Consider the following 17,280-nt stretch of genomic DNA (forward strand, 5'->3'; position numbering starts at 1 on the left):
TTTTTATTTTCTCAAATTCTGACTTTTGATCTCAGAAGATTAAAGTCAGAATGGTACATGGTGAGAAAAAAGTCAAAATTGTGAGAAAAAAGTCAGAATTCTGATTTTTTTCCCCCAATAATTCCAGATTTTCTTTGTCATAAGAAATTTCTTCCCAGAATTCTGACTTTTTTCTCAGAATTTTGATCTTAAAAGGTTAAAGTCAGAACAGTTCTGGTACATTGTGAGAAAAAAAAGTCAAAATTCAGATTAAAAAGTCAGATTTTCTTTCTGTGGTTCTATGAACATGTTGACATGCAACACATATAAACAAGAACAACCTGGATCTCTTTCAGTAAACCAGTTGATGTTTAGGATGTTTGCTTTTGATTTCACTTTGCTCGCTGATCTCTTAAAGATTGCAGTTCTCTAAAACAAAACTGTGAAACTGCAGCAAGATACAGAAAGTTGGAAAAAGCTTTTAAATAAAGATAAAAATCCCTTTGTACCAAATTAACTGGTTCTGTCCTGAGAACAAGCAGCGGGCCGACATTTACATCCAGCTAACGGTTTAAAGCAGTAACACAAACTTCAACATATTTTTACAGCACATACCAAATCAATGAGATCAATGTTGTTACCAGACCGTCTAAGAATGGGATCATAAATTATAAACTCAACAACGAATTAGAAAATGCATTATTCATGATGTGAGGACTGGCACGTTTCTGCTGAAACACAGATTCAGTGTGAAGCCTTAAAACGCTGATTAAAGACGTAAAAACATTAATATAATAGTTTCATATTACATTACTGATGCATTTCACCTCTGGACTGCAGCTGAGCGATTAAGACACAAAACCAACTGCAGACTAAATCTGTGTGTGTGTGTGTGTGTGTGTGTGTGTGTGTGTGTGTTGAGATGTGAGAGGTTTGTCTAACAGTGTAAAGAGTTTAAGGTATGATTTTCCAAGCTAGATCATAAAATGAGATAAATAAATAACAACAAATGACATATTACCTAATATTGTCTCAGTCATTAGTGAGGTTTTTTAGGATGCTTTCTTAAATACAGAAGTTACATCTCCCTTTGTTTCTCAACAGGTCTACATTTATCAAAAACTGAAACTGAGAAAACATTAGCAATAGTTAAAATAAATAAAAACGGTACTTAACTGTTTATAAAACAATAACATACCAAAATTATGGATGTAATATCCTTTGTTTTTGTGTTGATGTCTGTATTTATTAGTCTAACAGATGTGAAATTGAAACACAAGCTGCTTACGTCAGCTTTCGGCGAATCACAGTACGCCATAATCCCACTGCTGGCGCTTATGCTAGTTCACAAAATGGTGCCAACAAAGGTTGGGAGAAAATGCTAAGAGCAACTGAATATATTTTTTTAAATTGGTATCTTCTGCTGAGTATTCATTACCTAATTACAGCATAATACTTTGACCTTTTTGAATTCTGCACCAAAGTGTGAAAAAACTAAAACTACTACTAACACAAAATAATATTTAACTAATAATAAATAACAAAAGCTAGGAAACACACTCAAAACCATTATAAACCCGGTTCATACCTTTCACTACTTGTGTCAAACTCAAGGCCCAGGGGCCAAAACCGGCCCACCACAAAGTTCTATGTGGCCCAGAGGGACATGGAAATAGAACCTTGATAATAACTGCTGTATGCTTAAATAATATTTTATCAATCGAATAATAAAAAAGTTGTTTTTTCCTCAAAGTTTACCAGAATTATTCTGACTACAATCTTAAATCAAAAGTCAGAATTCTGGGGGGAAAATATATTCTGAGAAAAACATTAAGAATTCTGAAAAATAATTTAGAATTCTGGGGAAAAAAGTTAAAATTCTGTCATTTTTCTCAGAATTTTAACTTTTTTTCCTCAGAACTCACCAGAATTATCCGGACTTGAATCAAAAGTCAGAATTCTGAGAAGTTAAAAATTCAGAAAAAAAAAATCAATTCTGAGGATAAAATCTGAATAATAAAAATAATAATAATCAAAATTTGAGACAAAAAAGTTAAAATTCTGAGAATAAATAATTCAGATTTTTCCAACGTTTGACCTCTTGAGACTAAAGACAGACATCTTTTATTTTCTGGTGGCCATATTCTTCTTCAATAATTTCATCTATTCCTCCAAATTACATCAGTGTGAAATGATTGTTTAACTTTAAGAAGAACTCATCGAGTGCAGAGGCGGCTATTTATTCATATTTTAGAGTGTTATTAATGAGTTTCATCAGTACATTTTACCTCAACTGGACATTCATAACCCTGATATGGCCCAAAATAAAAATGAGTTTGACATTCCTGCCTTTAACCATTAACAAATTAACAAGACACCGTGGATCATTTTGACACTCGCAGTGCAACTGATGGCCAGCATGTCAGTGTCCACCTCATTCTACTTTAATGTCACTTTTTGAGGATAATCAACAAAATCTGATTAGCATTTTTAGCATCTAAACTGAAGAGGGAAGGATAATAATCCATGCTCTAATTTGGTGTTGTATGAATAAGCGAGATGATAGATGAGGCTCTCTAATCGGATTCCTCTCATGACTTGGGCTGGAAAACGAGAAGATTTCCGTCTCATAATTGTCTCCATCTGGTTCTCATGTGTGGACAGATGCACTCATCTAATTCTGCTCAGGTTGGTTATTCTAAAGAACAAGATGAATGATCTCAGATTGTGTTATGGGGCCTTTTGTTGGAACAAACCAAAGTTTATATAACTGATTCTGTGTGTTGAGATTTTTATTGGCAATTCGTTTAATAATTTTGGTGATCTACGGAATATGGAGATGTGAAGTTTTTTCTGTTTTTAATTTAAATTAATGAAAGAAAAACAAGAATATTTTTAAAAGCCTTTGTAAGCCTTCTCCCAGAAACAACCAATCAGAACCAGGAGGCGGGTCTTCGCGCTGTCAATCACAGCACACTGCAGCTAGCACAGCATGTTGTAAAAGCTCAGACCACTTAGCATGACCACTCATAACGGCGGATAAATGGGTTTCCTGTAACGGCGAGTTGTTTTTCCGCCATTAGCACATTTAGAAGCGTGTTCATGAGGATGATTGACAGCGCTAAAACCCTTCTCTTGGCTCTAATTGGTTGTTTTTGGTCGGGAGCCATGCATCTGAATCTTTGTATGGAAGACAACGACCAACATGTCTAGAGTGGGACCTGAAATGAGACCAGAAGATAAAAAACCCAAAAGGTTTGCATGTAACTTTTCCTTAACGCAGGTATGTGTCTGATTGAGATGAAAAAACTTGAAAATGTCATCAACCACAACAGATTCCTACTGCTGATAGGAGCCTGGATGTCCATACAATCAGAAAGAGACTCCACAAATTTAACATCCATGGAAAACATGCAAGAAGGAAAACTTTGCTCTCTTGGAAAAACATTTGGTGACCAGAACTTCTGGAGTAATGTTCTTTTGGACAAACGAGTCTAAATTATAACGATTTGGAGGCAACAAAAGAGAAACATGTTTGGCATAAAGCAGGAAGAGAAAAACTCAAACCAACTGTGAGGCATAGTCATGGAAGTGATGTGGTTTGGTGACAGTTTAAACAAGTACATAAAAAATATGTTTTCATAAAAGAAGTTACATACTGCAGCTTAAATACCTCATTGCCAGACTTTAACAGAAACTGCTGGTGAATTTTTGGTTAAAAAATGTTTGTTTTTCATTCAGTGTGTAGAGAATCCAGAAATTTTACTCTAATAAGAAGACCAATACTTTATAATAAATTACTTGCATAAAAGTGAGAAACAGAGTCATAAGAATACTTCTAAAAGTTAGTCAAGTAAATGTAATTAAGTAAATGTAACTAGTTAGAAAGAGAGAGTGAAAACAAAATAAGAACAGTTTATTTGTTTGGCTCCAATTAGATGGAAAACTGAAGTACACATTAAAGGGAAGCCATAAGATTTGGTTTATAATTTTAAGAGAGTTTCTCTGAAAATGAATTCCCTGTGATTGGAGTTTTGGAAAAAGTGTAACTTCAGAATGTACTCATAATATATTCGTGTTTACATAACGAGTGATGAGGTAGTTTTGGTGTGTTTGTTTATGTGTATAATGTCACTGAGCTCACTCTTCAGCTACATCAGTCTGCCTAAAAAGATTTAAAACATCTGAAAAGAAGAATGACACTGTGGAGTGAGGAACCTTTTCAGGAAACAAAGACAGTCTGGTTTCACTTTCCTGCATCTGAAATCTAATCTCTGACATCACAGAGACGTGACCTGCTGATTTATGCTGAGCTCACAGCCGTGATACTTCGACATTCCTGGACAATCAAAAGCCTGACATTATCACAATGGACGGAAAGCTCACATCACTGACCTCTGTCTCTATCACACACTAAGTGATCTAACCTCTCAGGCTTCTCACTCTCAGCTGCACACCTCCTTATCCTGCTTGCTCTTGTAATCTTCATGTTTCAGTCTTTTTTTTCTCCTCTACACACTGATGGATGGCCCAACCATATATCACAGCACAGCAGTGTTTAAGTAGAGCACTACTCTTGATTTTGTGTTGTTTCAACCTTCCAGGGAGGCGAAGCCGCTCCCATTGTGCTGGGGGTCACCATGAGTCATAAGAGGGAGCATGTGAATAATGAAAACATCACTGACTCAAGCTTTTTTATATATGAAACATGTGTGATTACAAACCACTGTTGTTTGTGCTTCCACATAAGTTATTCTTTTTTCCTGCATGTCTTTTTAAATTAGATAAGAAAGCACTCAGTGGGGGTTCAAGTGCTAACATAATGCAATTCTGCCTCTTTTCTAAAATGTACTGTCTGACAATATATGACATTGACATTTTGTGAATGTCAAGGAGAAGCAAAACAAATTTAGTTGGACAAGTGGAGCATTAATACTTTTGCAATAACGACCCACTTAAAATATATATAAAAACCTTGATTTAGACATTACTGTGGATTTATTTCAAATGCAACGGACAAGAAGAAGAAGATCGTTCCAGCTCTCTGGAGCTGGGACAAAAAGTTACAAGATTAAGATGGAGAGAATAGAAAAACACTGTACCAGTCGGCTTCTACACGTACAGAAAGAGAGAGAAAAAAAGAAACAAGAAACCTCAGGGAAAAACAACATATGGCCTTTTTTGGATGTTTAATTTTAATTCATTTAACTTTGCTGTGCTGTTTTAGATTTACGACACAGCAATGTACAATGCAGCATATACTGTAGTAATAAAGTGACAATCTTAAAACTAAAAGCTAGAGAATATAATTAAAGTATAATTTGAGACACTTAAAGTGTCTCAAAAACTAAAAATTGTTCCTAATTCTTCTGTTACTGCTTGAAAGAAAACGGCCACAGCTTCAGTTTGACAGACGTGAAAAAGTGTTTTAGCACCAACAAGGTGGTTTCCAATGATTTTTCTAATTAAATTTCTGAATGCCTGCAGAACTATTACTCATGACATATTTACAACATTACAAGTAAGCTTGGCTCAACTCTGTTGCGTTGCACTTACACAGAGGTTTAAGTGAATTTATAGAAACAATAATCTTCACATACCTACAGGCTCAGGCTTACATGGCCAGATTTCTACAAACATGTTAGACAGTTTAATTGGAGATGCATGCTGCAGCCTAAAAGGCCACACATGCCCTAAAATTTAACAATTGATGATGTTGAGTTTTACAAGGAGACAAAATTCCCAGGTGGATGCCTCATGTATCTACTTCCCAATGTGCAGAGAGAAATAAAATACTTCCAGGATGACACATATGAAAGGATTCACGCCGGTGTGGGCTTATTAGCAAATCTCAATGAGACGGGGACTAAAGGTCTGAAACAAATGGACATATGAATCACTTGCACGTTATTGTGTACTTCCGGAAACGGCGCGTATGCGCACAATACTGAAAAAAAAAGACACATGCTATTCATAGCCGCGCTGCCGCGGTAGAACGACTCCATTAACTAAATGAAACCTCAAGATGTAGGTATTATTATGTTAGAGTGCCACAGAAAAGCGAAAAATACAGCAGAAAAACGCGTTGAAGAACAACTCAGAACCCCCTTTTTCTCCTCGCTCTCTTTTTCGGCTACCACGCAGACTCGTTGCCATAGCAACTGACAAAAGATCAGGAATCAGCAAAAAAAAAAAAAAACACTTCCCATAAGAACAGAATATTCAGTCAGCAACAAATGTTTTTAGGCTTGATGTTTATTTTGCAGTTATTAGTAAGTGATCGCTGTGGGGGCTAAGCTGCTATTAGCTATGCTAACACAGCGGTGGTCGGTTGGTTAGCTAACACAGTGGTTGGTCGGTTGGTTAGGTAACACAGCGGTGGTCGGTTGGTTAGCTAACACAGTGGTTGGTCGGTTGGTTAGCTAACACAGCGGTGGTCGGTTGGTTAGCTAACACAGCGGTGGTCGGTTGGTTAGCTAACACAGAGGTTGGTCGGTTGGTTAGCTAATTCAAGGGTGTTGAAAGTGCGACCCAAATGGAGCAAATCTGGCCTGTAAGCAAATCAACTGACAGATAATTTTTCAACATTTTTTACAGATAAGTAAAATGTTCTGAAAAAAAAAATATTGGACACAAAAAATAGATTCTCATTTATTAACAATGTTTTTGGATTCATCTTAATTTTGGAGTCACCTGAAACAACAAACACTGACCTACTTTTTCCTAAACTGAGATCTTACTTCTCATTTAAGAAAACAATCAACCCAAAAATTCATATACTGTTGACCCTTTTTGTGTTTTGTATCTACACATCTATTTTCTACAAAAATCTGACCATTGTGTTAATTTTAATAGAATTGAAAGTTTTTTATTGAGCTGCTAAAATAGTAGTAATTTTTGTGTTTCTAAGTGCTTTCAATTTAATAACTGACCCTCATGGCACAAAGTTTGGACACCACTGAGCTAATTTAAACACCTGATGTTCAGATGATATGTCAGAGTTCTGGTAGCTTTTTTTATTTTTTGACTGGACCAAAACACACCAAATTCCTCATCCATGTTGTGGTTGTCAAAGTGAAGGAAAAATAACTCACCTTCTTCCCTCTTATTTTTTTTTCTTAATTAAAAACTTTTTTCTGAGCTTGTACTCAAGTTGTCATAGTGCAGCAAAGCACTGCGTCTAATTCTTTTCCATATATCAGGCGTACATTTAAGATTTAACACGTTATATTGATGACTTAACAACTAAAGCCAATGGTAGTCATCAATTTTTTGGATCTGTGGTCACGCTACCCGAGATCAGTACATCTCTTAGCAGCCTGAAGGGGGACTTCACTTCACAGATGCCCTTATATAGACAGCAGACATTAGGTAAACGTATGGTAGACATTAGGTAAACTCAAACAGGCTCTACTCAGTCAGCTGCTTTATTTGTGCCACTGATACACGTCTTTGAGTTGGCATGAATGAGCGCCCCGCAGGTTGAGCAGATGGATGTGGGAAGTGGACCGCAGGTAGTACTGGGCGTGTTTGCAGCGATGATGGCTGTCACAGTTTGCATGAATCACTGTTTACACACATTACCACACTGATGCTAGATTCATGTGAGGAATAACAACCTGAACCTTGCTGAAAAGGTTTCTGGCAATGCATCCTGATACTCTGCCCAGTTTTTTAAGGTAGTAATTTCTTCTTATTACAGCAGGACATCTGACCAAATTGAGACAACATGATGTAATGTCTACAGCGTTTCGGTTTAACTGCAGTACAACATAATTTAACAGTAACTATAAGAAGACTGATAATCATAAGAGACAGGCATTCCTTATATGGTAACGCAGGATTTTAAATTAACTGAGTTGGGATTTTACAAAAGAATCGCAGCCGAAAACGCAGCGCATCTACTAATGATGTGTAAAAAGCCTTGGAAAATGTCATCATTCATTCATCGGTTTGAAAACAAACATGGTAACACTTCATTATTATATGCATAAGTCTGACATGATGCATAAACATGGAGGAGTTTTCATAAATGTTTATGACTGTTGTCATGAAGGTTCAGTTGGTAAATAATGACACATTTAATACAAAGTTTACACTTTTAATGGACTTTTATTGCAAGTTTGACACTTTTAATGAAAGTTTTTATGCAACTTTTCTTTAAAAATGTCCTTATTTACCAAATAATGCAAAGTTGACACTTTCAATGCAAGTTTTTACGTAACTTTGCTTTAAAATGTCTTTGTTTAGTGAATGACACAACAGTTGTAAACATTCATGAAGACTCCTTTGTGTTCATGACAGCATCGTGTCAATCTTATGCATACCCCTTTAACCAAAGTGTTACCAAGAACATTTTTAGAAAAAATAAAACTTTGAGAAATAATTAATCTCAGAAATGTTATTAGTTATCCACAACAGTTCCTCTAAACACTCCTCAAAAATAGTTAAGACAAGAAGATATTGTATTCTGTTGAATCCTAGTAAGTCAGGAGATAGAAACAAAATGATAGGCGGTGCCCTAATGTTTCTAATTTCTAGAGTTAGAGTAATAATAAAATCTTAATACTACTGGACGCGCATCGAGACTCGGGAGCGATCCAAGTTAAAATTGCAACAATAAACAAGAGGAATGAAAAAAAAGATAATAAAATCTCCAAAGATCACAAGTTAGAGCGACTAACCATAACTTTTGTGAGACTCCAGCTTTTTTAGTCAAAATGCTTAAAATAATGACTTATTTGTCTTATGTCTGTTTTGTTTTTCTAAAAAGGACAAACGCAGGATGAGGATTGAAGTCAACACCCTGTAGTTAACCCTCTAATAGGCCAAGCGAGGAAGTCACAGTGCCTTTAATGACTGATGTTTGCAAAGGTTAACCAGCGTTTGAGCATAATCATCACAGTCAGGGGTAAAAGGTGAAAACCCACCCGGTCTGCAGCAGAACTGTTTTATGCACATCATTTCTTGCTATTAAAACACTTTTTTTGAAATTGTAACTTGTTTCTCACTGTTAGCAAAAAGAGCAGCACATACATGAACATGATTGACAGCAGTAAGACAGTCTTCCTTATCCTGGTTGTTTCTGATTGGTGCCTTTCTGCAGTTCGCAAAACGGCCACAAGGAGGAGCCAGAGGAGATTTATTTTTTCACATGTCTCACATTTTAACCAGAGTTGGGTAGTAACTAGTTATATTTACTCAATTACATTTACTTAAGTAACTTTTAGTAGTAGTATTTTTGCTACTCTGTACTTTTTACTCTTACTTGAGCAGTTTTATTATGAAGTATCACTACTTTTACTTTAGTCAAATTTCTCAAGTAAGTGAAATTTAATGGAAAACAAAGATGTTTTAACTAAACATTCCCCAGACACAGAGACACACCTTCAGTTTTGTTAAAGTTTTATAAGTTTTATATTGAGAGAAACTGATTTGGAAAAATTTTCTTTTGCCATATTTATTACTTTGTTTGTTACTTATATGAATATTTGTCATTTTTGTCCTTCAAATACCAAAATTTCAACTTAACTTTATATTTTGGTCCATCTGATTATGCAATTTTTAAACAGTAAATGATCATTTGACGAGTTACTCAGTACTTATTATACGTTTTACCTAATACTTTTTTACTCTTACTTGAGTAATTTCTTGGGTGGCCGCTTTTTAGTTTTAGTTGAATAGAAATATGTTGAAGTAATGCTACTTTTACTTGAGTACATTTTTGGGGCACTCTGCCCACCTCATCTAGCTTTCAGCATGCAGTCATACTGAACTGTGACATCATTGCATCACTTTGTTGGTTCTTTCAGTAGTTTTATGCTTTGTAAGTTTGTTGACAAAAGCATTTGACTTGAAGTCTTTTTATGTTAATAAACTACTCCATTTTGGTAAGAAGTTGTGTGTATTTTTTATTCCATACATGTGTGGTATCTTACTTTTCAAATAACACCTTCGTCTATTATTTTAAAACCTAAGCTTTCTCAATCAGGTATTTATAAGTAATATCTGAGACTGAACTATTGGCTGTTTTGCTGATGATCAAGAGGTGAACCAACTTAGTAATATGGATCTAAATTACCAGTTTCATTAATTATTGCTGCACAATGTTGTGCAATAAAAAGTCATGTCTGTGAAAACTCAAAAGCTCAGTCATGTTTAATCTTAGGACACTTGATTGTTCTCAGGTGTTTGTTGAAATCTCACACAGAGTTAGAGCTAAACTGGGAAAAACAAAACTCTGGGTCTTACTGAATTTTGTTTCTGTTTACAGGTTTGAGTGTCGTGACATCACCACTAGGAAGTGACTGTTGTGGAAAGCTGCAGTCAAAATGTATAAACAATATATAAACAGGCCTGTTTTGTCTCTGTGTAGATGCAAACTGATTCCTTTAATGCCCTCCGCTGTTCGAGGAAAATATGCTGCTTTTTATTACACGGCCAGTCTCAGGTTTCAGACTAAGGCAATGACTTGAGATTCCTTCTCCGCAAAGAAGTTGATTCATCTTATAAGTGTTTATGCTGTCAAAAAGATACAAAAGCTGATAGTGAAACCAAAAAGAGAAAACGTACATAATGTAATGCAATGGATGTAGACGTTTGTGTCAAATATTTGAATAGCAATAAAACATCCAAAGCATAAAGCATGTGGCTTGAATTATAAATTTGGATGAACTGTAATTTTATATCCATGTTCTATGTTTATTCTTGACATTAAATATGTATTACTGGCAACAACTAAAGCATGCATATGGCTCTTAGCATGTACATTTCTGCTCCCTACAATCTTTGATTATTATTGTTTCAGCATTAGTTCACTGCATAACTATGCAGCTCCATCAAAGCCAAACACGAAGCATACCAGGTCTAAAAATGCAGTAATAAAGCTACACTTTTAAGACCAATTATGGGTACTCAGGTAGCACTGCCCCCCTTTCTTTTCCTTTAACGTACAACATCTTTTACAGAAATACAAATGGAAACCAATTGACAGAGCTGCTGTGCACAAAGCAACACTCTCAGAAACAGAAACTGTGACTTCATTTCCTCATTTTGTGCATAAATCATTTGATATTAGTTTAATCCAGGAGTTCACAAGCCATTTATTTAGTAACTTGAACCTGAGCACATCAGTCAAACTCTGCTTAAAGAAAATCTTCAGATACTTCAGCAGTATCTGAAGTGTTACTCTGATCTTCAATCTTCATAAGTGTCTGGGTGCCATTAGCTCATTCACCTCATCTGTTTTCAGGTCCATTTCCCTCCAGACCAGGAACATGTTTCAGCGATCCTGCCAGAGGAACCGAGAGCAGCCCAAACATGGAGAAATACCCCTAACAGTAACCACTGGTTAATAAAAACACTGATTGTTTCCAGGGATCCTGAATGGCAACTGGAACTTTTGAACACGAAGTACAGTTAGTAAAGCATCGCTGGATGAGAAGAGGCATAAACACGGCAAAAACACAAAACTTTACTAAGTATTTTTGGTCTCAATTATAGTACAAATCTCTTATTAAACTTGACATAAGACAAAACTAACTCAGAAGTAACTTTTCAGGAAGATGTAGGAGCTTGTTCTAAGTCAATAATTTCATAATATTCATGAATAAATACTACTTCTACTAGCAGATTGCTTCATTCAAAACAAGGGAAAGATGTCATATTATAAGTGAAATAATCTACAAATGGAACATCTTTTTAATCAATAATAAGGAATCATTAACTCATGTCTTGCTGAAAAGTTACTTCTAAGTTAATTTTGTCTTATTTCAAGTAAACTAAGATATTTCCATCATAAACGGGACAAGAAATATTTGGTAAAACTTTATGTTTTTGCAGTGTAACGGATCTAACTCAGTTCAGTAATATTTTACTTGCTTTGTTTCTGCCTGAAGGTTATTAGTGTCAGTCAAGGTGGAAATCAGAGATCTCGTTTGCTGAAGGAGGAGGTCTTTAGGACTTGGTTGTGTTTGGGGATTAATGAAACAGTAGACAGGTAGAAGGATCCAAAACATAAAACCTGGGCATGGAAGGAGTTTGGAGAATTTGTTGGCTTCAAGAAAGACTCAGAAAAACATTCAGGGACTCAAAATCAGGAACAGTATTTGTCTGTGTATTATTTGTGGAGAAAGAACCACAGAAGCCTCTTAATTTGACCAACAAGAGTTTGAGATTTTCTCAAGATGCAGGAGTATAAGGTATCTGGGTTGCTGGTATGTGCTACTCACAGGTGTCAAACTCCAGTCCTGGAGAGCTGCTGTCCTGCAGGTTTTAGATGTGCCACAGGTACAAAACACTGGAATGAAATGGTTTAATTACCTCCTCTTTGTGTAGATCAGTTCTCCAGAGCCTTAATGACCTAATTATTTTATTCAGGTATTGCAGCAGAGGCACATCTAAAAGTTGCAGGACAGCGGCCCTTGAGGACTAGAGTTTGACACCCCTGTGCTATCTGGTCTAGGGTGCATTTTCTATCTCAGCAAAGGTCTAAAATTCAACCACTGCCCTCTACTGCTCTGCTGTGAGAGAGATTTGGCAATAGTCACTCCACTGTTGCTAATGCAGCAACGTTCTTGCTAAATTTAGCAACATTTCAGACCAAAACATCAATATCGGCAGGTCAAGCTCCTTAAAGATCGGTAATTGGAGATCGGTGCACCTCTAATCTGGTTCTTACACCAAAATCAAGAGCTGTGTTTGCATTCTGAGCCCAAATCCTGATATGCAACAACTTCAAACCCTTGAATCAGCTGAAAAATGTCACTGAGGAGAGGAATATCTGTATCCGCATTGACATGATATCAGGCAAATTAAAAACAGTCAATGGATTGTTTTGATTAATTCTTTTGTTCTCTTTTGAATAGTTTAATTATTGTACCTTTAAAGCTACAGGTGTTTACTTTTTAGCAAACAGTATTGATGTTTGAACACTTTCCATTTTGCTTTTAGACCTTCAGCAAAAACACACAAATATCACAATATGTAGGCTATAAAAATGCCCTTCCATATTTATTGGGCAGCGAAGTAGCAGGATGCATGTTTTTTGTTATTTCTGCTTGACTCACCACAGTGATCTTTAACACAACAAGCTACGTGTTTTGTTTGGGATTTACAGGACGTGAGAAAAAACAAACAGCCTTTTTTAAAATTCATGGACTCTCTTCACTCGTTCTCTTGTTTTTTTCTCTCTGTTATCCTCCGTTTTCCCTCTTTCTGGCACCACAGGATCATAAAGTGTAGCTCATTGGTTTAACAAGATGAAGCAGTATTTCTATTCTCTCTCTCCTCCTCTCTCCGTATATCTCTCTCCTTACTCCTTCTTAGCCAATCGACAGTGTCCTGATTAACATCATTTTGCTTTTCCCCCCCCTCCTTCTTCCTAAAGGCCCTGGTGAGCTGTGATAGGCTTGCTGGGAATAAAACCTGCACGGTGTGGGAGGTGAGTGACATTTTGGAGCGAGATGGCGAGAGGGACGGTCGCCACATACCTGCATGGCGTGCTTCTCCTGGCTCTGTGGAAACCGTCGCAGCAAGGAGGTGGGTCCCCCTTCGGCGCATGTATGCAGGGCAGCACCTGCAGGTCAGGCGTCACATAAAATGCATCATCTGAAAAATATGCATGGGCAAAGTTAATATTAGATTTTCAATCTTCTCGGCCTTCATAGTTCAGTTTTAGTTCATTAAGAGGTGTGACGGATTTTAGATATTTATATATTTTTCATAGATTCAAGAAGTTAAAAAAAAAAGTCCAAATATCTACTAGTTTTTAAATAACTTTTAGGGTAAAGACAAAGAACAAATACGCAGGTGCAATTCACCTGAAATCTGGCTGTAAAAGTCAAGTAACGTGAGCATCTTTTTTAATAAAATTAAACATAAATATTAGATTTTCATGGGAATATTTTAAAAATCTTGCTCCCTTAACTGCCTAGTGATTAAAAAACATTGAGGACTTTTCTGTAATCTTAAAAGGAAAAAGTGTCTTTTCCATATAAGTCCAAGATGTTGTTTTTCCTAATAAACATTTAATATGGTGATAAATCGTAGTTGTAGATTAAACACTTCACACATTATGCATTAATTAAGAGTAGCTCTGTTATTTTAAAGTACATAGACTAATGTAATTTATATTTCTAAATGTATATATAGAGAGAATAAGCATAATAGTAAAAATTTATTTGATATCGTCAATTAAGTTTTACTTATGTGGACTGCAAAAGTGTGAACAGCAAAGTTCAATGCTTTTTACTGTGATTTTATGTGATAAATCAACACAAAGTTGTAAAGTATAAAGAAAATGATACAAGGATTTTTTTTTAAAGTGTAGCATTTACTCTGATACGCCTAATTAAAAACTATATATTTGAGTTTTGTGGGAGAATAAAGGTAATTTCTGTTCTGTTCATCTTCATTTAACTTCCCATCTGCTCTGACCAGTTTCCATGTCTTTACTAAATAAATGCATTTACACCAAGATGCTGCAATCCCAACTGGGAAGTCTCATAATGCTGCCAACAGCAATGTGTTAGCAACTCAATGCTGCATTGCCAAACTGCACAGCTAAGATGTTGCGTTCATGGTGGTGAGCAGTGCAATGAGACTTCTTCCAGCTTTCTTCCAACAATATCTCCTCGCCACTCCTCCTAAAAGGTCAGATTTGTGGAGAGTATGACAAACAGCTCACCCATGAGTAGCCTCTTGGCTAACTTTATGATTTTGTTGTTTGTGTGGCCTGATCATGTCTTTGTAACGGATCACTCTCCTTCACTTTATTGATGATCAAATCTAGAAATATTGTTTCCAAACTTTACCTGTTTGGTGTTCTGGATCAGCATGGACTGCATAGATACTGAGATTAAATATTTTTGCAGGGCATTTTAACTACAGCTGGATCCATTCAGTTGTTTCACTTCAAATGGTTACAAATAAAAAAAAAATAATAATAAATAAATAAAAAATGGTTACAAATCAACACAACAATACAATAAACCAACTGTGTGATGTTTCTGTAAATAAATCTAAACTTAATCATAAAATACTAAAGCACTTTACATTAAAGTCAAATATGAATAAATCCTGAGTTTAAATTTACAAGTTAATAAAACCAAAATTAATAGTTGCAGTCAATGTAGAGACACATCCTTCCAATAAAACATGTTTTTAGTAGATCTCAGTCTTCAGTTTTGCTTGAACAATTTGTTTTCTAAAGCAACAACTGATCTTAAAGGAGCCTGCAGACAGAGCTGAGTGACTGAGCAGCTGAGTTATTTACTGTGTTGTTAATGTACATGGCATTACTGTGACATCAGTAACTCACATTCTTCAAGAATTCCTGCAGACTGCGTTTTACATCTGGACTGTGGGTTCTTAAGGTTTTCCTTTTATAGCTGTTCCCTGCGTATGTTTCTATTCTTGGCAGCAGAAATTGGTGAAACACAGAACATAGGTGCAGGAAAGTGTGAGAATTATGAGTGGAGAGGCATGCCTTTTCGGTTAGGCAGTGTTTGCTATCAGCTGCAGATAAATCAACATTTACAAAAACACTCATGAACTCAAAGTAAGATAAAAATAATAAAGTTTTCTTTTGCATTTACTGTAAATTCAAAATCTGAAGCTGCTTGTTTATAGACAAAACAACTTTTAAAAAAATCTTTTTTCATACTAATGTTTGTAACCAGGTGTGTACGTACCATCCTCTGGAGGAGCCGGTGCAGGAGCTGGATTTGGGCTAAGCGGTGCTGGAACTGGAGCAGGAACTGGAACAGGCTTTGGTGGAGGTGGAGCGGGTCTTGGTGCTGGTCTCGGTGGAGGTAGATGACAGCTCATTTTCTGCTTGGTTTTATTGATTCTGATCACATTTCCTGTTTATAGGGGAAGAATAACAATGACCTGCAAGACTTTAAATGAATTTAGTTTTTGTTTCCAACACTTGTGCTCATAAAATAAGACACTTGCTGGAGGACCGTGTGTTTTTGTTTCAAATATAATCAATTCCATGTCAATTTCAACCAAAAAGAAAAAATAAACTCAAATTTGTTTAGCTTTTTTCACCTCTATGCTATAACATCCCAGACATCTTTGTTCTGTAAATCTATCTGAGCCGACATTAGTTATACTTTTGATAATTTTCAGAGTGATGCCTAGAAGTATGTTGTGTCTAAGCACAGCTTGATATAATAATCTCAAATAAAAACATGGGTTTCAAGATATCACAATATTATGATTAGGGCTGGTGGATCACTGGTTCGATTCCCAGTCTGTCCGTCCCCTGTCATTTGAAGCAGGACACTTCACCCTGGTGTGTGTCAGAAGGGCAAAATTTGTTTGTGCAACAACAGCTATCTTTTTATTGACATAATGTATCATGATGGGAGTTTTTATTGTGTTTTAGATTGAGACAGAAAACACAGGTAGAGGAAATGCGCATTCAGCTCCTCAGGTAAAGCTACAGAAGCTCTCTCTACTTTTCCCTTTCACATAAAATTAATCAAATTGTTTTAAAAAAATGCTTAGGCCTGAAAACAGGATTTGTTCTTTGGTTTCAATGTAGAGTATTAAATTATGCTGTATAAATTTTTTTTTACCTGTATGTAAAAAAATAAAGGTAATAAAGGTACTTCACGGATTTCGCCTATAACTGGTTCTTTTTGGAACGCAACCCCCACAGAAAACAAGGTTTCACTGTATATTGAAATCAGTAACCAGCCCATGCATATTTGTATTCATTACTGACTTTATATTAGAAATCTGGTTATGGCCAAAAAACTTCAATGAGCTTAATTTGGCCAATACTTGAAAAGTCTTCCCTATTTTTGTAATTAAAATAAGTATCCTGACTAAAAAGCCTCTTGTCTCCCAGTTACACCAAAACGAGGTTTGTTGGTAAAAAGAAAAAATGTTAAATGGTCTGCAATAAAGACATTGATCATGATGCAACCAACAAAGGACTTCATAAGTTGCAATTAACTGGACTTTTGGGAAGTTAGGAGAGCACTGCCTCGAACAAACTGGAAAAAAACATAGGAAAGGTTTTAAATATTCACAAGTAAATTATGTCAATTCCTTCTGTAAAGAATATGGAGCTACATGCCTGATGGAAATGGCTGAATTAACAAACTTTTGTGAACAATAAACCAATTTAAATTCACTTGTACCTTAGGAGGATATGGTGGACAAGGACCCGGAGGCGTAGCACCAGGAGGTGTTAGACCAGGTGGCGTTGGACCAGGCGGAGTTGGACCAGGCGGAGTTGGACCAGGTGGCGTTGGACCAGGCGGAGTTGGACCAGGTGGAGTTGGA

The 17,280-nt window shown here is 36.0% G+C and overlaps 1 protein-coding gene across 2 annotated transcripts; it reads right to left on the minus strand.

Annotated features, from left to right (window-relative positions):
- Nucleotides 1-6,359: 6,359 nt before the first annotated feature.
- LOC122844801 (alpha carbonic anhydrase 8-like) lies at nucleotides 6,360-17,270 on the minus strand. 2 transcript variants are annotated; one of them, XM_044140568.1, is made up of 4 exons: nucleotides 17,136-17,165; nucleotides 15,672-15,870; nucleotides 13,470-13,587; nucleotides 6,360-6,530 (listed from the first exon to the last, which is right to left on the minus strand). In XM_044140568.1, exons 2-4 carry the CDS (start codon nucleotides 15,805-15,807, stop codon nucleotides 6,452-6,454), a joined length of 333 nt encoding a protein of 110 aa, XP_043996503.1. In that variant the 5' UTR covers nucleotides 15,808-15,870; nucleotides 17,136-17,165; the 3' UTR covers nucleotides 6,360-6,451. The 2 variants fall into 2 exon arrangements, 1 of the variants encoding a protein (XP_043996503.1); XR_006372935.1 differs by lacking the exon at nucleotides 6,360-6,530 and having other exon boundaries at nucleotides 13,442-13,587; nucleotides 15,672-15,842; nucleotides 17,136-17,270.
- Nucleotides 17,271-17,280: the final 10 nt, after the last annotated feature.

This window comes from Gambusia affinis, linkage group LG15 (genome assembly GCF_019740435.1).
Source record: "Gambusia affinis linkage group LG15, SWU_Gaff_1.0, whole genome shotgun sequence".
Taxonomy (NCBI): domain Eukaryota; kingdom Metazoa; phylum Chordata; class Actinopteri; order Cyprinodontiformes; family Poeciliidae; genus Gambusia; species Gambusia affinis.